The sequence below is a fragment of the Pleurodeles waltl genome, chromosome 3_2 (assembly GCF_031143425.1).
Source record: "Pleurodeles waltl isolate 20211129_DDA chromosome 3_2, aPleWal1.hap1.20221129, whole genome shotgun sequence".
Lineage (NCBI taxonomy): Eukaryota > Metazoa > Chordata > Amphibia > Caudata > Salamandridae > Pleurodeles > Pleurodeles waltl.
Window position 1 is genome coordinate 223,751,730 of NC_090441.1, and position 25,535 is coordinate 223,777,264.

The 25,535-nt window shown below is 45.5% G+C and overlaps 1 protein-coding gene across 1 annotated transcript in view; it reads right to left on the reverse strand.

Moving 5' to 3' along the window:
- Positions 1-23,575: 23,575 nt before the first annotated feature.
- Positions 23,576-25,535, reverse strand: part of LOC138286730 (CD5 antigen-like) — a 423,963-nt gene continuing 422,003 nt past the window's right edge. The window contains exon 7 of the mRNA XM_069227253.1: positions 23,576-24,300. Coding sequence (XP_069083354.1) covers positions 23,783-24,300 — 518 coding nt within the window. The 3' untranslated portion in view covers positions 23,576-23,782. The remainder of the gene's footprint in view (positions 24,301-25,535) is intronic.

Consider the following 25,535-nt stretch of genomic DNA (forward strand, 5'->3'; position numbering starts at 1 on the left):
TAATCCATCAGGTCCGCGACAGGAGGCTCGTAATTAGAGGCATAGCTACACCCAGCAAGAGCCCCTATAAAGCCCCCAGACTGCTTTACCAGTTTCTTCTTTGAAGTAAGGGAGACCTTTTTATTACTAAGCTTCTTGATGAGCTGCCACTTCTTCTTTAGCACCCTGTACTGGCTAGTTGAAATAGGAACATTACCTTTTAGGGTGTTCAGAGCAATTTCTGAAATGGCACCAACTAAGTCGTCTGAAGCGGCACATAGTATGGCTTTTCTCTGAGGGGGACTGGCTGTAACAAGCATTTTCAAGAGGGCCATATTACGGCGTAAACGGGTGGACATGTTTAACACGGTATGGTGTGACGCTTCATGAATAAATGGTTCCTATGCGTTTTAGCGATTCTTTTTATAACCTTTGGGTCTCTGTTTTGGGATGTAGGCGACAGGTAGCTCGGGCGGGAAAATATCAGCCCGCAGTCTGTAGTCTTCCAGAGTACGGGTCTTTAAGTCTACCAATAAGTAGCCGTGGGGTTTAGTGGTTGCATCGTTAAAGGCTTCCATAAAAAACGGAGTGTTCCCCGGATACATTTATTTAGCTATAACGGCTATTTGCTGCTTATCCCGGGCGGTTTTAAATAAAACTAGGTAGGAGGCATTGAGAGCTATAGAACGGCTGCTATTACCCTTGTAAAACAAGTTCTGTACGATGTAACATATACTCAGATTACGATGGTGGGAATATTGCGTAAAAGCTCTCTCTATCTCAGGATGGTCCCCTCCTTCCCGCATAAGATCATCTACAATTACCATATTCACACTATCCTTGGGCAACAAGTCGTCGTCGTTAAGACTCATAGGTATCCCTTCTAGAAATCTAATATTTAGAAAGTGGTGAGTGAGCTCAGTATAAAAATCTTGCCAGCAGGAATAAAGCCAGACAATATTGTTAGGCGTATGGGATAAAATGCTTGGAGCATTTTCTAATAGATTTTTTATAAAGTAGCTTTTGCCGCAGTTTGAGGGTCCTGCTATAACGCATGAGAAGGGGTGTTGCAACCTGGTATCCATGTTGGTAGAGGTTCTCAGCCGTAATGTATCTTTAATAACCGTAAGGGACGTTTTGTAGTCTGACATTAAGACCCTTTTATCGAACACCACTCGTAATGTTTTATACAAAAGTTGGGTTGTGATTTCCCATCTTTTTTTGGTCCTAACTATAGAAGGTTGACTTACAACGATGGTTTTGTCACAGGAATGAGCGGTTTTTGAGGCATACTCATTCATTAGATTCTTTAGACTGTCGAAATGTATTTTTATGGTATTCTTGACATTTAGGCCCTCATTCTGACCCTGGCGGTCTTTGACCGCCAGGGCGGAGGACCGCGGGAGCACCGCCGACAAGCCGGCGGTGCTTCAATGGGGATTCCGACCGCGGCGGTAAAGCCGCGGTCGGACCGGCACCACTGGCGGGGTCCCGCCAGTGTACCGCGGCCCCATTGAATCCTCCGCGGCGGCGCAGCTTGCTGCACCGCCGCGGGGATTCTGACCCCCCCTACCGCCATCCAGATCCCGGCGGTCGGACCGCCGAGATCCGGATGGCGGTAGGGGGGGGTCGCGGGGCCCCTGGGGGCCCCTGCAGTGCCCATGCCACTGGCATGGGCATTGCAGGGGCCCCCGTAAGAGGGCCCCTAAATGTATTTCACTGTCTGCTGCGCAGACAGTGAAATACGCGACGGGTGCAACTGCACCCGTCGCACAGCTTCCACTCCGCCGGCTCGATTCCGAGCCGGCTTCATCGTGGAAGCCTCTTTCCCGCTGGGCTGGCTGGCGGTCTGAAGGAGACCGCCCGCCAGCCCAGCGGGAAAGTCAGAATTACCGCCGCGGTCTTTCGACCGCGGAACGGTAACCTGACGGCGGGACTTTGGCGGGCGGCCTCCGCCGCCCGCCAAGGTCAGAATGAGGGCCTTAATGTTCTACCCTTGACTTTCATACAGACTTTATTGTTAGATGTTTTGTAGCTGTACGTCTTTGGCCCAGTTGACGCGATTTGGACTATGAACTCATCCTTATCTAGTTCACTAGTTAAATCCCCCAGATAATCTCCCAGAGGAGGGTCTTCATCCCCTATTTTGCTCACAAAAATAATAGAGTCTGTGTCATGATACAAACACCGTTCCTGTAGTTTGTCCAGCAATTTGTAAAGCTCCAAACGTGCATGTGCGGTTGTAAAACAAGCTATAAAGATGTTTATATTGTTACTAGTTGTGGGGTACTCTTTAGCATGTTTCCAACCCAGCATGGCCGTATCGTCGTTAATAAACTTACAGGTGGATACGTCATAACAGGGTGCAAAAAGATAATTAAACAAATCGTCAGGATCTGTGACGATGGTTGTGTTTGGTAGGTTTGTGCGTTGCGCAAATTTTCCCCACAAGGAGTTGAGACATAACTTTGCCAGCTGACGTTTGGGGGGGTTGACTTCGATAAAATTAGGTCTCAGGTTTATGCCCTCATGAGTATAGTATTCATTGATGTACTGTTGTCTGGAGGCAGCGGCAGTGCACCAGTTTGGATACCCCGAGGCCTTCTGCTTGTCTCTGAGAAATACATTAATATACTCAGAAAAAAGGTTTGTTGTAGTCTTTTCAAAGTGCAAAATTTCAAATATTTTACCTAGCCGGTATCCTTTCTTTAGGGCCTCTTGAACCTCTATGCTACACCATGTACCCCTGAGCATCCGTTGTGCTTCAGTGTGTAGGCATAAGGTGTCCTCTTTACTTTCAGCGCAGGTACGGCAGAGGGGGAACATGAGCTTACTATCAACTCTGTAGGGCAATACTGGGAAGTAAAGGCCCAGGGCGGATACATTTCACACTTAACTAATCCAAAGTATGTGTCTATAGATTTAAAGTTGCGGTATATAATAGTGGGATGCCCTTTGGGGTTATAATTTCATTTTGTTGACAAATGGATACAAGCTTGTGAAATCATAGTAGTGTATTTTCTCCCTGGGACCTACGGCTCTGTGCAGTTGTATCGCATTTGTGCGGCCCCCAAACAAGGCATGGCGGGGATCCAGCGGTTCAGGTAGCTGCTCACTCTTGAGAAAATGACCTAGATCGACATCTGATGCCAGCATGTCATTCCACTCGTGTTCCTAAAGCGTTCTCATAATGAAGCCCTTGTTTTCAACATATTGAGCTTTCATTAGCGTGCGCCTATAAAGGTGCTCAAACTTTGTGCCCATCAGTTTATTTAACTCGTGGGGTTTGTAGCAACGGGGGCATCCATGATAAAAGCACCCGTTGTATTCAAAGGCTGTTGGCCGTCCGTTGATTACCGCATACCCATCCAGGTAATAAGGCCCTAACCGATATTCACCACCCTGCAAGGCGTGCTGAATGTAGATGTTTTCTTTGTTAGAAATGTACATAAGCCATTGTATCAACGGCGTGAAGTAACGTTTTTGTTCACCGTTATAGAGGTCAGGTGGTATTAAAGCTATGCTTTGTGGCTGTAAAAACATGTGCTTATAGATAGACATGCACATAGAAGCCAGCGTAATACTCTGAAAGGGATCGATGTACTCAATAGATTCTGTCTCCCGAGGCGTGTTGGGGTTGGTTACTTCCACCCGTTTAGTCATGTCTACAACTGCATCTCAGAAAAGATTACAAGCCTGGCGCAAGATCATAACATCCGCTTGACAGTAGGCTTTTAACTCTGTCTGAAAATTAAAAGTTTTGTCACTGTTTTCGCCATACCATTGTAAAAAGTTATTTTCCTCATCTGGCATCATGTACTCAGCTCCATAGCTGTGAGGCAGTGGCATGGGACCCACATAACTTTGATTAGCCCAGGTGTTAAAACAATTGAGAAAATAGCCTTTACACCCAGGAAAGCCAAAAGCTTTTGGCAACTTACTTAACTTCATGGGCAGAAAATGTAAGGTGTCTATAGAACGTATTTGTAGGGTTACAACGGTTCCAGACATTAGCTTAGAGCCTTGGGTGATGAGTTTTACAGGCAGCTTCTCACTAATCAACTTCTGTAAAATAAAAAATGAGTCATATCCTTTTGAGTTATGAGCCATCATAGTGTACCCCTTATATTTGGGTTGCATGAAGTTGGCTAGGAAATCACTCACACAGGATCGACCTTCAAACTCCCAATTCTTATCCGAAGTTAGATGATGAGCATAGATATAATTGGGCTCATGCACGGATGTTTCTTGGGTGCACTCTATATCAAAAATGATATAATCTTCTGTTTTAGGTGGTTGGCGTCCCTTGCGCATGTAGCACCTGGACTCTGCACCCTCCTGAAAAGAAGCCTTACAGCGGGGCCATTTCATGCCAGGGCATTTGTGACCCTCGGCGACGTAATGCCCGCAGTGACCACAATCTGATTTAGGTATGCACCGGACAACACTGTTATGTATGTGCAAACATCCTTGGGAGCGACAGAATAGATTACAGGTGCCGCAGCGTACCTTCTGCTCTGCTATGACTTCGCATCCAGCTGTTTGACACATTTTACCATACATTTCACAGTCATGAGTTAGCTGATTGCTGTAAATGTGATCACAGTGGGTACACACATACCTAGCTCCTAAAAATCCTTTTAAATTCAGGATACCATAAAAATGGTTTTCGTGGTGAAGAATGATATTGTTTTTCAGAGGCTGTCCAGATGTGAAGTATTGCCAGGTGCCGTTGTTGTTGTACAGAATTTTTACCGTAACTTTAAAATAGTTCTCAAAAAGCCCTAGGTAACCAAAACCAACAGGGTGATTTGTAGGTACTTTAAGAGCAGTATGGGCTGCATTAGCTCTAGACAGGATAACAGCATTGCTAGTGTTACGGTCAGCCAAAAGTCCTGCTATGCTTGCGGCCAGGCATGTATTATCTGTCGGGTTGTTAAAATCAACCAGCCATTGTTGTTTCTTCCCTATAATTTTACTAAACAGAATAGTCTTTAAAGGTCTAGAACCACCTCCGGCGCGAAATCTAACAACTAGAGCTATGACTCTAAAGGTTCCATGAGCCATTATCTCACTCCTACTCTGCAAAAGATTAGTGAGGTTTTCTAAAAAATCTACAGCATCAAAGACATCACGGGCTGATCTAGTTGTAAATAAAGGACTATTGAGATCTTGTGCCTGGAACCGCAGCTGAAAAAAATCATTAGGCCCTGTATTGTGTAACATGCATATACGAGTGTTTGTATAGCTTGATGAATAGCTAGAATGCCTTGTTCTAATGAGGTTATACGATCAAGGTTGACAAATCTAAACTCCTCGTAATGTTCTGTAGCATTAAATTTCCGTACAGGATGGGTGTACCTTAAGTCTTCAGGTTGAGGGCTGATGCTCCTTGGCAATCTCCCAGGGGAGGGGTGCTGAGGGGTCCCTCTTAGGGTCTGAGCGGCTAGTTTTTTAATCCTTCTTGTGACGTGTATTCTGGCTTTCTTTGGGCTATTTGTTAAACGCCTGCGGAGCCTCCCACTATTAAGCCAATTCTGCTTGTTCTTAACCCATGTGTTTTTAGGTGACCTTCCACATCCTGATTGATTCGGAAAACTTGTAAATTCAGGCTCAACAGGCTCATTTTTACAACTCATTATTGATGCCTCTCCGGGATTTAAACCCCGACAGGCCTTTCTAACTGTTCTGTCTTCTTAACGACCCCTAGGATTCGTCGAGCCTTATTAAGTATCTTCAGGATTGTTTTTTTATATTTTGACACACTTGTAGCTTTATTCATAAACCCAGAATTAGACATTTTTAGGGACGTCTGAGAGTCTAGTCATAATGGGATGAGCATTAGGTTGGTAGCTGCTGATTCACAAGCTGATACCACATAGCCTGTACACATTTTCACCGTATGATTTATTTCCTCCAGCACGTCATTTAAAGCTCTGTTCTTGTTTTTTGCTTTTCCATGTTTTAAAATTATAGAGCTCACCCTAGCTTTTACCTGTTTGATAGACTTCTGCATTTCTTTGATATTGGTCAGTAAAACCATTTTCTGAGCTAATTCAGAATTGTCGGTGCTGTTAGGGTCATCTATTAATGTAGGGTTTATATTACTATGGGGACTCCTTCGAATCGCTCCCTCGTCACTATTAACAATTTTATTATTGATGTCAGCGCTGCTATCTGCTAAAGCTGGGTCCCTTTGCAAACATCCCTGTGCATTAGTCCCTATTACGTAAGTTGCTGCCGCTCTAGGCTTTTCAATATTATTGTTGAGGGGGTCTAAAGAAGCAGGCTCCCAATACGAACACCCTGGTGCTGATGCCCTGGGGGTCGCAGCTAATTCATAATACCTCTTTTCAACCCCTTTCAAATTGGCACTATAATCATGGTCTGCAGAGGGTGAGGACAATATTATTACACTGGATGAGGGACTAGTAGGTTCATAGGCTGAATCGGGTTCGGCGGGTTCCACGTTCTGAATGAAATTTAAATGCTGATCATAATAAGCCAGGGACTCAGCGGTATGAGGTGCGACGGGGCTGGGGGGCGGTACTCTATATTCCTCATAGTTCACATTAGAGAGATGGTCAGACGCTTCTGTTGGTGTTATTTCAGAACTCTCGGTCAGCCTAGACATATCCTGAAGAAGCTTTATAAGACTTGCGTGCAATGTCCGTTCTGACTCATTACTTTCAATAACCTCTCCATTGAAGTCAGGGCCATTATCGGCTGGGGGCTCCTATCCGGCTGAAGATCAGCCGCTAAATTACCCGAGGCCTTGTTTGTCCGGGGTTTCTTGTGGGGTTTAGCGTTCACTCCTTTAACTCTCTGTTTATGACCGGTCACCGGCTGTGCGGAGCGACCAGGGGATGGGGTGTCTAGTGGGGCCTGTCCTTCACCTAGGTCGTTAGGCACCTGTGAGAAAAAGGTAGGCTTAGACATTTGCTTAGCTGGTTTCTTTAGAGCTAAACCTCTGTGGTCATTTTGAATAACAGGGGCAGCGGTTAGATCCAGTTTTAACTTTAGCTGATTTACAATCTCCAACAGTCTCTTCAAACGGTTTACAAAAAATCTGTACACCTTCATAAATGTTGTCCTGCCGGGCATTTTTGATCTCAACAGCTGATGTCTTTGGTTTATTTTGCCCTACATTTGTGATGTTCTTTAGATGAATTGATAATCGGCCCCTCTTGAGTGACTCTTCTTTTTGCACAAACTGTTTCGAGAGATGTAAACAAAAATATATATTAAAAACTAGAAAAGTATAAACTAGTAACAATAAACCACAGTAAGGTTTCTTACAAACAACTGTGATGAATACTGGGCCCTTCTACTTTACACTATATCTGACTAAAACATGCTTTTTTTAAAACGAAGTCCAAAGCTTTTTAAAAGCTCAACTGATTGTTGTCGTTGTAGAACCCCATTCTTAGTAGCCGGCCCGCTTTTAAGCATAGGCATTGATTGCAGCTCTCTTTTCACCGAAGATGTACCACTTTTAAGCACAAATGTTGTTTGTCGAGCGCGTTTCTCAGGAGGAGGGCCATTTTTAAGCACCGGTGCAGACCTTTTCACAGCTCCCCCTTTAACGCACATTTCTACGGGAACCTGGTTCACATCGCAGGGACCTGTCAAAAAAAAAAATATATATGTATATATATGTAACCACAATGTGATCCCTCTTGGTCTTCAGCTCTCAACAGCGGGTGCTTTGCGCGGGGTTCAGATCCTGACCTTCGCTTACTTCCATTAGAACAAATGGCGCAGCACTCCAGACTAGGTTACTTAAGGGATTTTATTTTCCACAGTACCACTCAACAACTCATGTATATATATATATATATTAGAAGTTTACAAGACCTCACTCCACGACCTACTAATGTGCTTCAACTCAAACTCTATTCCTTGGGTTAAACATGTATCCAGTTGGTTCAACAAACTTGGCCTCAGCCACTTTTGGGAGGAACCCCATAAACTAGAAAAGGCTCACTCCACTGTACTGAAACGCATATATTGGTCCTATGTACGCAACGATTATATCACCCACAGAACTTATGTCACCTTAACAAATCGCTTTAAAGATTTTAAGTGGTATGCACAATTTGAACCATATCTAGATAATATTCCTGACATCCTCGGTAAAAGCTTTTATGCCAGATTCCGTTTCGGGTCGTTGCCGTTGAAGTCATTGATGTGCAGATGGGGTACAAAAACAGATACAAGTACATGCCCAGTTTGTGGTGCAAAATCGGAAACGGTTGAACATTTTATGTTTTTTTGCCCTGCTTACTCCCTTCCCAGGTCTAAGTGGATCCGTCACATTTGTCGCGAAATGGGGATAAGAGATTGTGCCTCTGCTTTGAGGATTCTAAAAAGTCACCATTCTACGGTTTTAATACTTGCTGTTAGTAAATATTTTTTAGTAGCATGGCGAATTCGTAATTCCATTGCCAGGACTGTGTTTTAATTCAGAGCCCTACTTTTTACTCTTTTTACTCTTATAAGAACTGCAGGAGGGGGGGGTTGAAACCGTATTATGTGTATTATGTGTACTGAGAATTTTAACTGGATCATGCTCTTAGGTATCCATGTTTTATATATTTTCATCTATGTATTATTATTATTATTACTATTATTATTGGTTTTATCCTTATTCCTCCACTATTGTATATTCGCTTTGATGATCGACCAATCGAATAAAGCATGTGTTAAATCAAATCATATATATATATATATATATATATATATATATATATAGCATACTTCACAAGGTAATAAGGTTTGCTCTCCCTTTCGCAGTACGCATGCACACACAAACACGCACACACACACACACACCTTCCTTACCTGTAATAGGCGTATTAGAAGAGTGTTGGTTCTCCCGCTCCTCAGCATCCAATTGTTGTTGTATTATGTCAAAGGTTAGTTGCATATCCATGTCATAGTCTTTAAAAACATACATAGAGAAGTAGTTAAAAAATGCAGGAAAAACGTTTTTACTACTATTTCTAAAAGGCTGGTGCTTATACACATACCTTCGGCAAAAGCAGCAGTTTCCGCATCAGACAGCGCCAGCTCCTGAAGATACTGCGTACAGAAAATAAAATAAATTATAAATACTAATAAAAAAATAATTATATATATATATATATATATATATATATATATATATATATATATATATATATATATATATGAAAGCCACATATTAATAAAAATATAGCCTGATTTATTTTGCGGGAACTTGATCCCAAGGGGCTTCAGACCACTTTACAGAAGTACCAGGAGTACCAAATGTATTACAGTGGGCATTTTTAAGCCCCATGCTTTTAATCACTGTGTTTTTGGGGCAGGGCATACAGCTCTGCCATGATGGGGGCGGAAGTAGTGTTTTAAACACTTCCGCCCCTATCATGACGCAAGATCACAGGGCGGGACTCGGAGTGGTTTGAAACCACTCCGAGTCCCTCGCTCATACACATGGCACTCGCAAAAGAGCTGCACACCGACAGCAGCCCCCACGAGTGCAGGACATCAGTGCTAACAGCACCATTCAGGTTTGGGGGGCGGCGGAGGCATTGAGGCCAGCCTCTGTCGCCCCTATCAGGGCAATATATATATATATATATTTTTTTTTAAACAAAAAAGGCGCTGTTCGCCTTTAGGACTGACGGTACAAGGGCTGGTCGCCATTAGGGCTGCCGTGCCTTGTACCTGCAGTGCTACCATTGCTGGTGGATCGGCTAAGGCGTTAGGGGGCCAGCCTTCCTCGGCCCCCTCACACCACGGACATGGCTGGTGATTTTTTTTTTTTTTTTTTTTTTTTTTAAAAAAGAAAAAAAGACAGCACTGGTGGTGAAGACCCTAGAGTCACATTACTCAGCTCTGCGAAGGCCTCAGCCTTAGCCTTCAGCACCCCGCCTACTAAGACAGGTCTCCAGGGCCACCCTTTTACCGGAACCAGCATCAAGTACAGAGTCACAGACGTTGGATTTGGAAGACCCCAACATCACTACAGATCCTGGAGACGTCCTGCATTAAAGGTAAGTGTATAACAGTCTCTGCTTTGTCATTTTCACCCTCTTAAACTGCTAAGCCTCTATGCCCCATACTACAATACCCTCTCTATGCATGCTTATTACAGTTGTTCCCAGTCTATAGTTTTTAAGTAATGCCTGAAATACTTTATAAATTAGAAATACAATTAAAAACTACTTACATTAAGTATAGAGCTGGTTTTATCAGTGTGACTGTTGCCAGGGTGTGCCATGTTAACCGCGTAGTCTTCTGTTGCAGTCTGTTCACTCGCCAAGATGCAGAAAGGTGCTCCAAAACGCCTGTCAGAATGCCAGTGTGCGTCTATGTTATGTCCCTATTTTTATACCAGTTACAATCTGATAAAAGCCAGAAGGGCGTCCTCTAGACTGTCTGAAACTTATGGCAGAAGGAGTTTACGTGTTAAACAGACCAAAGTGTAAAAGCGCTCCTTAAAAAATGTTGTACACTCATATCTGTTACACTCTGATAAAGCAGGCCTTGTAGGCTCCCTCTTACAGGCGGGAAACTCACGGCAATAGAGATAAGAGCTTACGTATTACCCTTCATTTATTTTCTGCAGTCTCCCAAATGTAAAAGCGCGCCTTTGAAAATGTCATACTTTCTTTGGCCTCTCTCATGCACTGCCTGCCTAAGCGTCCCATGTGCACATTTCGCACCACTCTTTTACAAGACAGCATTGCTTATCAGTCCTTGCCAGCTGACTCCACGTAGAAGCCTCTTCGTTTCTTAGCAGTCTTTTAGACTGTTTAAAATTAGGCGCCAGAATGTTACATCAGCAAACTTACATTTTAGTTTGCCGCTCTTATGAGCCTCTTGTTCTTCCCGCTCTTTCTGTGTTGCCCCAGCATTTTTCTCACCCTATGACATCTCCATGGCTGGTTTTCCGCCTTTTTGTGACACTTGCGCCATCCAACTCTTTATGGGCTGTAGCAGTCTCTTTTACCGTTACAAAAAAAAATACCTGTCCATGTTGCTGGACCCTGCCGTCTGCCTTACAAGATTGCCACGTTTAGCAGCCCTGGCCCCTCACTCATACGTAGAGCGTAGCCGCAGATGCATAACACATGTCCTTATTTATATCATTTATTTATTTTTTCTTTTCATAATTAGTGTCATTTACATCAGAGACTTTCAAATAGGAAACTCTCAGTCTAGGTTTGTGACAATACATTACCCTGTAAAGAAGCCAGTGAGGGTCTGTTACACATCCTGGCCCCTGTTCATCATCCCTAACACATTACTCTACGTGGAAAGAAGCCACAATTGCACAACACATGCCTTCATTTATTTTTTATTTCATTTATTTTTCTTTTCATAACGATATCAATTTACATCAGTGACTTTAAAATTAGGCTGTGCAGAATATTGCACTAGCAAACTAGCAGTCTAGGATTGCTGCAGCACGCTCCATCGTGGTACACTGCCGTGCCCTGGCATGTTACACAGCCGCCATCAGCTGGTTTACACACTGTCCCTCTTTATCATGCCTAACACATTACTCCCTCGTAGAAAGAAATCATAATTGCACAACATTTGTCTTTATTTATTTTATTTTCATAACTTCTCTCATTTCAAAGTCTAGACTTTTTAAAATTAGGCGGCAAAATTCCCACCTCTTCGAGACCCATGGATTTCCAGCCCTCGGCCTGCTAAGGCTACATCCCTACATCACAGGCCACCATTCAGGAACTCCATAGGCATCAGCCACGCCTCCTAGGGGGGCTGTCCTACCTCCAAAAAAGGCCGTGCAACACTCTAGGACTCCCATTACACAGATGGAGCTCGACACTGCTCAAGCAACACCAGCCTGCAGCCGCAACTACCCGATGAACATGCAGAGACATGTCCAAGCATGCCCAGACATGTCTCACCTTGGCCAACAAACATGGCACCCCACAGGTAAGTCTCTGTTCATCCATCCCACAACCCTAAAACACTCTAGTAGGCCCTATTGTCTGCCTTGCAGCTATCCCTAGGCACCCCACACCATCACGCTATACCTATGACACACCTACACATCCATTAATTCCAGTGTGCAGTGTACTCACACTACAACTGGACACCTTGGGGGATGCCCTTCAGGGGGGCCGACCCTCAGTGGCTGGACTTCCGGCCCCAGACTTCAGGACCTGGACTTCCGGGCCTGGACTTCCGGGGAGGGACTTCCCACCTCTGGACTTCCGGGGAGGGACTTTCCACCTCTGGACTTCCGGGGAGGGACTTCCGGCTCCTACGTCACTTCCAGGGGGCGTTCCCACCTGTCAAAAAATGAATGGTGACGAAAGGTATCATTGTATACTACTACTGATGGTTAACAAAATGGATGCTAGCCGTCAGCCTCCCAGCCAGGGATGCTACTTGGCAGAAAGCCAGGGGACGTTGTTAGACCCCTTTGAAGTGAGCCAAGCTCCTGTGAATGGTAAGTGGTCAAGCGTGTGCCCTTGTGAACATCCCTCACCCCGTTCCTCTTAATTCTTCCCCAAGGATGTGCTGCAGAATCTTTTGTGTACAAAGGTAGGGAAAATCCCTCTAATATTGTGCCATAATTTCAATTGTCTTGACAGAGAGCACCTTGTCCCACCCCTTCCTGCTAAATCTGCAGGTCAAGAGACATGTGGTTGGGTGTTATGTGTGAAAAATGTTCACTCTTAATTCAGACTTTTCTCAAAATAAGGGAAGGCTTCAGAATTCACATCTGGGCCAGCTAGCCATGGATAGATACAGGACAGAAGCCCCAGGTGATGGTTCTGGGAATTTCTCTCAGACTGGTGAGCAGGCTACACACAGCAGTATGCACTGAGAACATCCATACCATGAACAAGCAGCTTTAAGTAGAGGCTTCTAGGATATTATTTACATGATTGACTGCTCATGAATGCCTGGGGTTCCTCGTGGGGTGTGTTAACGGGGTATCAATAACATCTGACGTAAAGATCATGTCTTAAGTGTTACTTATGAAAATATTACCTCATGGGAATAAATATTACATAACAGCTACATTGAACGGGACAACGTTTTTGTAAATTATATTTTGAACACAATGTTTAGGTCATATGATATTTCTGGATATGATATTCTGATATACAACTAAGGTCAGTGGACACTAAACTCAGCTATGGTCTTTCAAACTTGAAATCCCATGCACTGGTGCCCTTTCCCATGCTGAGATGATTGCCAGTGTGTGGCAGGTGGCCCAGAGGTTGTCTTGGGCGAGTGGAGATCATCAGCGGAGAAGAGGAGAGTCTCTCAGAGGCTTGAGGGCAGCATATTCCCAGGCTGAGTGAGGGCGGCACCCACTTGGACACTGCCTGCTGGTGAAAGTGACTTCTCTGTGCCCTTTCTGGCCCTGCTATGATGTGTGGTGGGGCACTTGCCCATCTCTCAGGAGCTGAAGCTATGGATTGCATGTCAGCTCATTCAAGGAAGATAGTGTTGTATTCATCAGCAATAGCAACCGAGGTGTGGTCTGCTACTGCTCTGCTCGAACAACCTTTATTGATTGTTTTAACAATTTTTAGATCTAGTGTTAGCGATTCCAGTAAAATATACATATGTTTACTTATGGAAGCTTTAAGCCTGAGTTCTTCATCCTTTGGTCAGTTGTGTATTGTACTTTTTTCTTCTGTACAGCATGCACCACGAAGCAACGGGCCAGGCCACTTCAAACATTGGCAAACTTCACTGTGAGTGACTGTGTCCTGCTCTTTCACAAGGGCATCCACACGTAAAGTAATATCTTTAGTGCAAGGGACTACACTGGCAATCTCTGCTTCTGAAAGCAAAACAAATGAGACCTTTTTGTTCTATATTGGCATGTGCCAGCACCTTCCCTACAATACAGTTCGAAATAATCCATAAGGAAAAAAATAGAAGCGTTGACAAAGCTGAAAGGCTTAATGGCATATTTGTCACAACATTCAAACAACACGCTAAGAGCTAGGGCTTGGCATCTACTAGCAGTGGCGAGTCACAAAAGCTGCGGTGTTGTGTTTCAGCATTACGTGCCCTGTGTTCTGTTTCAGCATTACATGCCCTCTGTTCTGCTTCAGCTGTAGGAAAGTACCATCTTGCCTGGCATGGTACCCCCATATTTCACTGTATATATGTTGTTTTAGTCTATGTGTCACTGGGACCGTGCCAGGCAGGGCCCCAGTGCTCATAAGTATGTGCCCGGTATGTGTTCCCTGTGTGGTACCTAACTGTCTCACTGAGGCTCTGCTAACCAGAACCTCAGTGGTTATGCTCTTTCTGCTTTCCAAATTTGTCACTAACAGGCTAGTGACTAAATTTACCAATTCACATTGGCATACTAGTACACCCATATAATTCCCTAGTATATGGTACTGAGGTACCCAGGGTATTGGGGTTCCAGGAGATCCCTATGGGCTGCAGCATTTTTATTGCCACCCATAGGGTGATCTGACAATTCTTACACAGGCCTGCCACTGCAGCCTGAGTGAAATAACATCCACGTTATTTCACAGCCATTTACCACTTCCCCTATATGTCTAACCTTCACCTGGTGAAGGTTGGGTGCAAAGTTACTTAGTGTGTGGGCACCCTGGCACTATCCAAAGTGCCCCCACATCGTTCAGGGCAAATTCCCCGGACTTTGTGAGTGCGGGGACACCATTACACGCGTGCACTATACATAGGTCACTACCTATGTATAGCGTCACAATCGTAACTCTGAACATGGTCATGTAACATATCTAAGATCATGGAATTGTCCCCCCAATACCAGAATGGTATTGGGGGGAAAATTCCATGATCCCCCGGATCTCTAGCACAGTACCCGGGTACTGCCAAACTGCATTTCCGGGGTCTCCACTGCAGCTGCTGCTGCTGCCAACCCCTCAGACAGGTTTCTGCCCTCCTGGGGTCTAGGGAGCCCTGGCCCAGGAAGGCAGAACAAAGGATTTCCTCTGAGAGAGGGTGTTACACCCTCTCCCTTTGGAAAAAGGTGTCAGGGCTGGGGAGGAGTAGCCTCCCCCAGCCTCTGGAAATGCTTTGATGGGCACAGATGGTGCCCATCTCTGCATAAGCCAGTCTAAACCGGTTCAGGGATCCCCCAGCCCTGCTCTGGTGCGAAACTGGACAAAGGAAAGGAGAGTGACCACTCCCCTGACCTGCACCTCCCAGGGGAGGTGCCCAGAGCTCCTCCAGCATGCCCCAGACCTCTGCCATCTTGGATTCAGAGGTGTGCTGGCACACTGGACTGCTCTGAGTGGCCAGGGGTAGCAGGTGATGTCAGAGACTCCTTCTGATAGGCTCTTACCTGTGTTACTAGTCTATGCTCCTTCCTAGGTAGCCAAACCTCGTTTTCTGGCTATTTAGGGTCACTGCTTTGTGGAATTCTTCAGATACTGAATGCAAGAGCTCACCGGAGTTCCTCTACATCCCCTTCTTCACCTTCTGCCAAAGGATCGACCACTGACTGCTCAGGACGCCTGCAAAACCGCAACAAAATAGCAAAGACGACTACTGCAACCTTGTATCGCTTCATCCTGCCGGCTTTCTCGTCTGTTTCCTGGTGGTGCATGCTCTGGGGGTAGCCTGCCTCCTTCTTGCACCAGGAGCTCTGAAGAAATCTACCGTGGGTCGACGGATCTTCCCCCTGCAACCGCAGGCAACAAAAGACTGCACCACCGGTCCTCTGGGTCTCCTCTCAGCACGACGAGCGTGGTCCCTGGAACTCAGCAACTCTATCCAAGTGACTCCCACAGTCCAGTGACTCTTCAGTAAAAGTTTGGTGGAGGTAAGTCCTTGCCTCCGCACGCTAGACTGCATTGCTGGGTACCGGGTAATTAACAGCTGCTCTGGCTCCTGTGCACTCCTCAAGGATTTCCTTTGTGCACAGCCAAGCCTGGGTGCCCGGCACTCTAACCTGCAGTGCACAACCTTCTGAGTTGTCCTCCGGCGTCGTGGGACTCCCTTTTGTGACTTCGGGGTGGACTCCGGTTCACTTTTATTCCTACTGCCTTTTCAGGTACTTTTGCGGGTGCTGCCTGCTTGTTTGGGGGCTCCCTGAGTTGCTGGGTGCCCCCTCTGTCTCTTCCTCCAAGTGATGACATCCTGATCCCTCCTGGGCCACAGCAGAACCCAAAAACCTCTACTGCAACCCTTGCAGCTAGCGAGGCTTGTTTGCGGTCTTTCTGCATGGGAATAACTCTGCAAGCTTCATCGCGATGTGGGACATCAGTTTTCCAAAGGAGAAGTCCCTAGTCCTCTTCTTTCTTGCAGAACTTCAAGCTTCTTCCAACAGGTGGCAGCTTCCTTGCACCCTCAGCTGGCATTTCCTGGGCTCCTGCCCACTCTCGACGCTGTCGCAACTACTGGACTTGGTCCCCTTGTCTTACAGGTACTCGGGTCTGGAAATCCACTGTTGTTGCATTGCTGGTGTTTGTTCTTCCTGCAGAATCCCCCTATCATGACTTCTGTGCTCTCTGGTGTAGTAGGTGCACTTTACAACTACTTTTCAGGGTCTTGAGGTGGGCTATTTTTCCAACCCTCTCTGTTTTCTTACAGTCCCAGCGACCCTCCACAATCTCACATAGGTTTGGGGTCCATTCGTGATTCGCATTTCACTTTTGGAGTATATGGTTTGTGTTGCCGCTATACCTATGTGCTCCTATTGCAATCCATTGTAATTCTACACTGTTTGCTTTACTTTTCTTGCTATTACTTACCTAATTTTGGTTTATGCACATATATCTTGTGTATATAACTTATCCTCATACTGAGGGTACTCACTGAGATACTTTTGGCATATTGTCATAAAAATAAAGTACCTTTATTTTTAGTAACTCTGTGTATTGTATTTTCTTATGATATTGTGCATATGACACCAGTGGTATAGTAGGAGCTTTACATGTCTCCTAGTTCAGCCTAAGCTGCTTTGCCATAGCTACCTTCTATCTGCCTAAGCTGCTAGAAACAACTCTTCTACACTAATAAGGGATAACTGGACCTGGCACAAGGGGTAAGTACCTCTGGTACCCACTACAAGTCAGGCCAGCCTCCTACAGTAAGTACCACAAAGTACCCACTATAAGCCTGAGGGCCATGATCAACCAGTTGCTTTTATCAGCAGGCGGTTGACACCTAGAGAAAAGCGTTGGTCTGCCATAGAGAGGGAGGCCTTTGCTGTGGTCTGACCACTGTCCTCAGATCTTCTAATTGCCTGTTCTGGTACTTCTGCGGGTGCTGCTTGCTTTTGCGGGGGCTCTGTGAGTTGCTGAGCGCCCCCTCTGTCTCCTCCTCCAAGGGGCGACCTCCCGGTCCTTCCTGGGCCATAGCAGCACCCAAAATCCTCAATTGCGACTCTTGCAGCTAGCAAGGCTTGTTCGCGGTATTTCTTTGTGGAAACAATTCTGCATCCTCCAGCACGCCGTGGGACATATTCTGACCAAAGGAGAAGTTCCTGGCACCTTTCGTTGTTTCAGAATCTTTGGCTTCTTCCACCCAGAGGCAGCCCTTTTGCACCTTCATCTGGGGTTTAGTGGGCTCCTGCCCCCCCCCCCCGGACACTTACGTGACTCTTGGTTCCAGGAGATCCCTATGGGCTGCAGCATTAGATTTAGATTTCAGCGGACGCAATATCCCGTCAGTCAATATCTAAATAAGCCCTAGGTGCCAAATAGGGCAAAGAACTGTTTTATATCAGGGACACCAGGTGGGTGCAGCCCCTCTGGGACAAGATTAAGACCATATAGGCATTGGAACACCCTAAAACTCCGCCCAACGTGACGGCCTTTCTGGGATTCACTGGTTACTATAGGTTTATTAAAGGTGATGGTACCATTGTTGCCCTCTTGACTGATCTGACATCTAAGAAGCAACCCAAAAAGGTGATCTGAAAGGAGGCCCATCAGAAAGCCTTTGACATCCACAAGGTTTCCACGTGCAAGGTGCTTGTGCTCAAGGGCCCTGACTTTTCCCAGGAATTCATTTTGCAGACAGATGCTTCAGAGCAAGGCGTAAGGGCTGATCTAGCACAGTTGAATGAGGAGGGCATAGGCTAGTGAGTAGCCTCCATCAGAAGAAGGTTACATTCCCGGATATAGAGGTAGAATGCTATTGAGAAAGAAGCCTTTGATGTGGTCTGGACACTGAAGAATATGGGGCCATATCAGTTTGCGACTCACTTCCAGGTTCTGGCACACCACAAACCCCTAAGATGACTAATGCAGATGAGGGGTGTAAATCCCAAATTGTTGGGAGGTCCATTTCCCCACAGGGTATGGACTTTTTGGTGAAACACTGCACTTGTTCAGACCGCAATATGCTGATGGTCTACCCTGGTTCTTCTGCCTTAGTGATAAGAACTTCCAGCACAGTGGGTAGCTCTCCCCACTTTCAACTGGAGGGGATATGTGTTCGATCTGTCAACCTTGGGGTACTCTTTCCCCAAACATTTTGCCTTCACCCCTGTTTTACTAAATTTGTTTTTTAGCCTCAAGGCTCTGCGCACTTTGTCACTGCTGACCAGTGCTAAAGTGCTTGTGATTTTTTTTTTTTTATCCGAAATTGGATTACACCCAATTGGCACATAACATTTACCTGTAAGTCCTTACTAAAATGGTACTATATGTACCCAGGGCCTGAAAATGCTATTAGTGGGCTTGCAGTACTGATTGTGCCACCCAGTTTTAAACTGTCATTTCAACCTGGCAATGTAAACCTTTTGACAGGCTTAAATCTTCACCTCTATAGCAGGCCCTAAACAAAGTTGGAAGTTTGAAGTGTATTTAAAATGTTGTAAATGTACTTTTAAGTTTTATGCGTCCTGGTTGTGAAAAAACTCTTCCATTTTTTTTTTCACTACATACTACCTCTCTCATAGAATAATATTGGGATACCCTATTCCATTTAATAAGTGATACATTTTGACTGAGAGCAGGTAGGATTGTTCACATTGATATCTGCAGAACCTTAATTAAAAACCCTCCTTAATAATAAAGTTTTATTTTTGAAGTTGTCATTTTCTTGTTCTACCTATTAGGTGCTTGCTGCCTTTTTCCTGGGTCACATGACTACCTGTAGTTGGCAGTGGGCCTTTGTGTACTCCTCCCAGACAGTATCACAGAGGGGGACTAGATGTGAGCTGGATGGGCAATCTCTAGCAGGATGGAAGGGCGGATCTGTCACACACCACACTTTCACTTCAAAGGGTCTGCCTCAGCACATTCACAAAGGATTTCACACCAGTCTATAGGGACCCTAGACAATCTAGGTCAAGGGCAGCAAGGACGAAAATTCCAGGCACATCTGTGGGGAAAAAGCCTAGCTTCTCCCAGTCAAAGGCTGGCACCAGGCATAAATATTGGATGCTGCATAAATACTTTACACATTGCCTGTAAGTTCACCCTTACTGCTTTCATGCCAAGCTACCAGATGTTTTAAGCACAGGTTAATTTAGTGACTTTTGTGGTTCATCCTGACCAATAACACAATAACCAAATACCTCACACAATCTGGATTTAGGGCCTGTTTCAGATCCTATCAGATGGTAATACTCCGTCACAAATGGTGGATATCCCGTCCACTGTATTACGATCCTCATAGGATATAATGGGATCGTAATAAGGCGGACGGGATATCCATCACATTTGTGATGGAATATTCCCCTCTGCCGATGCTTAGTTTTTTTCTAGATTTTTCTTGTTGCTGCGTCCATGTTAAAAGCATAGAGACTCAATGGCAAATGATATTTAATGCTTTATTGAGCTGAGCTATATTTCTCTTCTCTATTGTACCTTTATATTTTATTAAACCTGCATTCGGTTTTTCTTAATCACTGATCTCAAATTCTCTTTTTGGATCAGTCTTTGCTTTACTTACTGTATTTTGAAAGGTTGCTTTGAACCTTATTCATCGAAGCATCATCCTCGACTACGCAAACTGGGCACCACTACATGTAGGTTATCTAAGCACCAGCGCAGTGGCAACACCATAGCTGATAGGGGTGACCTCTTTATCCTCTTTGTGCACTGATGGTGTAAACTCTTCCAAACAGATATGGATGTGTAGGAGGCTGGACTGGCTTGTAGTGAGTACCAGGGGGTACTTGCACCTTGCACCAGGCCCAGTTATCCCTTATTAGTGTATAGGGTGTCTAGCAGCATAGGCTGATAGATAATGGTAGCTTAGCAGAGCAGCTTAGGCTGAACTAGGAGACCTGTGAAGCTACTACAGTACCACAAGTGTCACTTGCACAATATCATAAGAAAACACAATACACAGTTATACTAAAAATAAAGGTACTTTATTTTTATGACAATATGCCAAAGTATCTTAGAGTGTACCCTCAGCAAGAGGATAGCAAATATACACAAGTTATATGTACACAATACCAAAAATATGCAGTATAGTCTTAGGAAACAGTGCAAACAATGTATAGTTACAATAGGATGCAATGGGGACACATAGGGATAGGGGCAACACAAACCATATACTCCAAAAGTGGAATGCCAACCACGAATGGACCCCAAACCTATGTGACCTTGTAGAGGGTCGCTGGGACTATTAGAAAATAGTGAGAGTTAGAAAAATAGCCCTCCCCAAGACCCTGAAAAGTGAGTGCAAAGTGCACTGAAGTTCCCCAAGAGACAAAGAAGTCGTGATAGAGGAATAATGCAGGAAAGACACAAACCAACAATGCAACAACTGTGGATTTCCAATCTAGGGTACCTGTGGAGCAAGGGGACCAAGTCCAAAAGTCACAAGCAAGTCGGAGATGGGCATATGCCCAGGAAATGCCAGCTGTGGATGCAAAGAAGCTTCTACTGGACAGAAAAAGCTGAGGTTTCTGCAGGAACGAAAAGGGCTAGAGACTTCCCCTTTGGTGGACGGATCCTGCTTGCCGTGAAAAGTCGTGCAGAAGTGTTTTCCCACCAAAAGAACGCCAACAAGCCTTGATAGCTGCAAATCGTGCGGTTAGCGTTTTTGGATGCTGCTGTGGCCCAGGAGGGACCAGGAGGTCGCAAATTGGACCAGGAGATAGAAGGGACGTCGAGCAAGACAAGGAGCCCTCTTAGCAGCAGGTAGCACCCAGGGAAGTGCCAGAAACAGGCACTACAAGGATGCGTGAAACGGTGCTCGCCGAAGTTGCACAAAGGAGTCCCACGTCGCCGGAGACCAACTTAGAAAGTCGTGCAATGCAGGTTAGAGTGCCGTGGACCAAGGCTTGGCTGTGCACAAAAGATTTCCGCCGGAAGTGCACGGAGGCCGGAGTATTTGCAAAAGACGTGGTTTCCAACAATGCAGTCTGGCGTGGGGAGGCAAGGACTTACCTCCACCAAACTTGGACTGAAGAGTCACTGGACTGTGGAAGTCACTTGGACAGAGTTGCTGGATTCAAGGGACCTCGCTCGTCGTGCTGAGAGGAGACCCAAGGGACCAGTAATGCAGCTTTTTGGTGCCTGCGGTTGCAGGGGGAGGATTCCGTCGACCCACGGGAGATTTCTTCGGAGCTTCTAGTGCAGAGAGGAGGCAGACTACCCCCACAGCATGCACCACCAGGAAAACAGTCGAGAAGGCGGCAGGATCAGCGTTACAGAGTTGCAGTAGTCGTCTTTGCTACTATGTTGCAGTTTTGCAGGCTTCGAGCGCGGTCAGCAGTTGATTCCTTGGCAGAAGGTAAAGAGAGAGATGCAGAGAAACTCTGATGAGCTCTTGCATTCGTTATCTAAAGTTTCCCCAGAGACAGAGACCCTAAATAGCCAGAAAAGAGGGTTTGGCTACCTAGGAGAGAGGATAGGCTAGCAACACCTGGAGGAGCCTATCAGAAGGAGTCTCTGATGTCACCTGGTGGCACTGGCCACTCAGAGCAGTCCAGTGTGCTGACAGCACCTCTGTTTCCAAGATGGCAGAGGTCTGGAGCACACTGGAGGAGCTCTGGACACCTCCCAGGGGAGGTGCAGGTCAGGGGAGTGGTCACTCCCCTTTCCTTTGTCCAGTTTCGCGCCAGAGCAGGGCTAAGGGGCCCTGAACCGGCGTAGACTGGCTTATGCAGAATTGGGCACAAATGTGCCCAAGAAAGCATTTCCAGAGGCTGGGGGAGGCTACTCCTCCCCTGCCTTCACACCATTTTCCAAAGGGAGAGGGTGTAACACCCTCTCCCAGAGGAAGTCCTTTGTTCTGCCATCCTGGGACAAGCCTGGCTTGACCCCAGGAGGGCAGAAACCTGTCTGAGGGGTTGGCAGCAGCAGCAGCTGCAGTGAAACCCCAGGAAAGGCAGTTTGGCAGTACCAGGGTCTGTGCTACAGACCACTGGGATCATGGAATTGTGCCAACTATGCCAGGATGGCATAGAGGGGGCAATTCCATGATCATAGACATGTCACATGGCCATATTCGGAGTTACCATTGTGAAGGTACATATAGGTAGTGACCTATATGTAGTGCACGCGTGTAATGGTGTCCCCGCACTCACAAAATCCGGGGAATTTGCCCTGAACAATGTGGGGGCACCTTGGCTAGTGCCAGGGTGCCCACACACTAAGTAACTTTGCACCTAACCTTTACCAGATAAAGGTTAGACATGTAGGTGACTTATAAGTTACTTAAGTGCAGTGAAAATGGCTGTGAAATAATGTGTGCATTATTTCACTCAGGCTGCAGTGGCAGGCCTGTGTAAGAATTGTCAGAGCTCCCTATGGGTGGCAAAAGAAATGCTGCAGCCCATAGGGATCTCCTGGAACCCCAATACCCTGGGTACCTCAGTACCATATTCTAGGGAATTATAAGGGTGTTCCAGTAAGCCAATGTAAATTGGTAAAATTGGTCACTAGCCTGTTAGTGACAATTTGAAAGAAATGAGAGAGCATAACCACTGAGGTTCTGGTTAGCAGAGCCTCAGTGAGACAGTTAGGCACCACACAGGGAACACATACATATAGGCCACAAACTTATGAGCACTGGGGTCCTGACTAGCAGGGTCCCAGTGACACATAACAAACATACTGAAAACATAGGGTTTTCACTATGAGCACTGGGCCCTGGCTAGCAGGATCCCAGTGAGACAGTGAAAACACCCTAACATACACTCACAAACAGGCCAAAAGTGGGGGTAACAAGGCTAGAAAGAGGCTACTTTCTCACAGGATGTCTCTAGCTGAGGACAAGGATGTGGAGCATCCACAAGGGGCTCAAAGGTGTCTGGTCCAGAATCTGACAAGCACAGAGCCAGCCAGAATGATTCTGGGTTGGATAGGAAGACACAAGCAGTGTGAGGTGTTAATACTCACATGTTTCAATCCCACAATTGCACTATATAGTGGATAAGAGGTTGGTATTTGGCCTAGTACTACTGACAAAATGAGAAGGATGATATTTCTGAACTAAATGGAATTTCTATTTGCACAAAACATGAGAGCCACTGTGGCCTGCAGGGTGCAAAGTGATTTCTGCATCAGGTGCCTGTCCCAGTCAGCTGTTCTACCAGATTAAGCCACAATGTGCAGTAGAAAAACAAGTGATTAATGTGACAACATGTGAGTGTTTAAATGTGGATAATGAGAACAGAGTTGCCAAGATATGTAAACTAGCAGAATGTTTATTTTAAATCTTCAATTGGCAGAAACAAATGTCTGCACGTTTGTATACATGTATTGTTATAAATGGAAATGACTTCCTTGAAATAGATAAATCAGTTCTGAACGTGATTTACAACAGATCTTCCTCCAAGGAAGCACATTATAGAAATTATCAAAGAAATACATTCACAGACCTGCTCCTGCACAGTTTAAATCAGCTCAATAGTTGAAGAATAGTAGCTACAAACCAGAGGGAAGACCTTCTCTGTGAAGGTGTCTGTGTAGGTGAAGAGGTGCTCCTGGGTCTCAGCATTGAAGAAAGACACCATCCCTCCCTCAAAGTCCATGTAAACTCCAATGCGACCCACTAATGGTAGCTGTCCAGAAAGTGACTCAGGTGAGCTGTAAATCTTAGGTCTCCATGCATTACGCACCAAAACCCAGAAGCCATTGTCGGGCTGAATTGTAATTCTAGCAACAGACTGCGTGGATACCCCTACAAACCACAATAGTAAATAATTTCTTTTTACACTCTTTGTGGGCACCTTCAGCTCCCAGCAATGCTTCCCAGAGGTGAAGCCTACAGTTCCTAGCACACAAGGATGATGACGAAATCTCTTCATATTCTTGGAAACATTCTTTTTAGCAGAAAGCCGTGTGACTCGCTTTCCATCTGTAGAGATGTTGAGCGAAGGATGAGCTGTGTCCGGGTCCCAGAAGAGAGATTCTGTGGAGAAAAAGAGAAGGTTAAGATAGGTCAATCAGTCTGCTCAGCTGTCAGTCCCTTCTGTCTCATCTATCTTCCCCTTCTAAGCCACCAGCTTCTTTCTGTTATTTATCTCTCCATCTATCTATCCTCCCATCGTCCATCTGTACATCCTGCCTGTCCAAATTTCTTTATTTTTTGATACAGTATAAATAAGCACAAGGCATTTGAAGGTTGTGGAGGCTGAAATACTACCTTTAAGATGACATTGAAACCTACAATTGCTATGGCAGGCCTGCAGAACCCTTTGCATGGGCTCCCTGTGGGTGGCAGAATACCTAAAAAAAGTTTTCACAATAGGTCACTGTAAGTCACCCCTATGGTAGGCCCTCTTAGCCTGATGACAGGGTGCAAGTACCTGTGTGTGAGGGCACCTCTGCACTAGCAGAGGTGCCCCACAAACTCCAGACCTACTTTACTGGACTTTGTGAGTGTGGAGATGCCATTTTATGCGTGTACTGGACACAGGTCACTACCTATGTCCAGGTTGTAGGAGGCTGGCCTGGCTTGTAGTGGGTACCAGAGGTACTTACACCTTGTGCCAGGTCCAGTTATCCCTTATTACTGTAGAAGAGGTGTTTCTAGCAGCTTAGCCTGATAGAAGGTAGCTATGGCAAAGCAGCATAGGCTGAACTAGGAGACATGCAAAGCTCCTACTATACCACTGGTGTCATATGCACAATATCATAAGAAAACACAATACACAGAGTTACTAAAAATAAAGGTACTTTATTTTTATGACAATATGCCAAAAGTAAATCAGTGAGTACCCTCAGTGTGAGGATAAGTTATATACACAAGATATATGTACACAAACCAAAATTATGCAGGTAATAGCAAGAAAAGTAATGCAAGCAGTGTAGAATTACAGTATATTGCAATAGGAGCACATAGGTATAGGGGCAACACAAACCATATACTCCAAAAGTGGAATGCGAACCACGAATGGACCCCAAACCTGTGTGAGCTTGTAGAGGGTCGCTGGGACTGTAAGAAAACAGTGAGGGTTAGAAAAATAGCCCACCCCAAGACCTGAAAAGTAGGTGTAAAGTGCACCTACTACCCCCAGAGAGCACAGAAGTCGTGGGAGGGGTATTCTGCAGGAAGAACAAACACCAGCAATGCAACAACAGTGGATTTCCTGACCTGAGTACCTGTAAGACAAGGGGACCAAGTACAATAGTCGCGACAGTGTC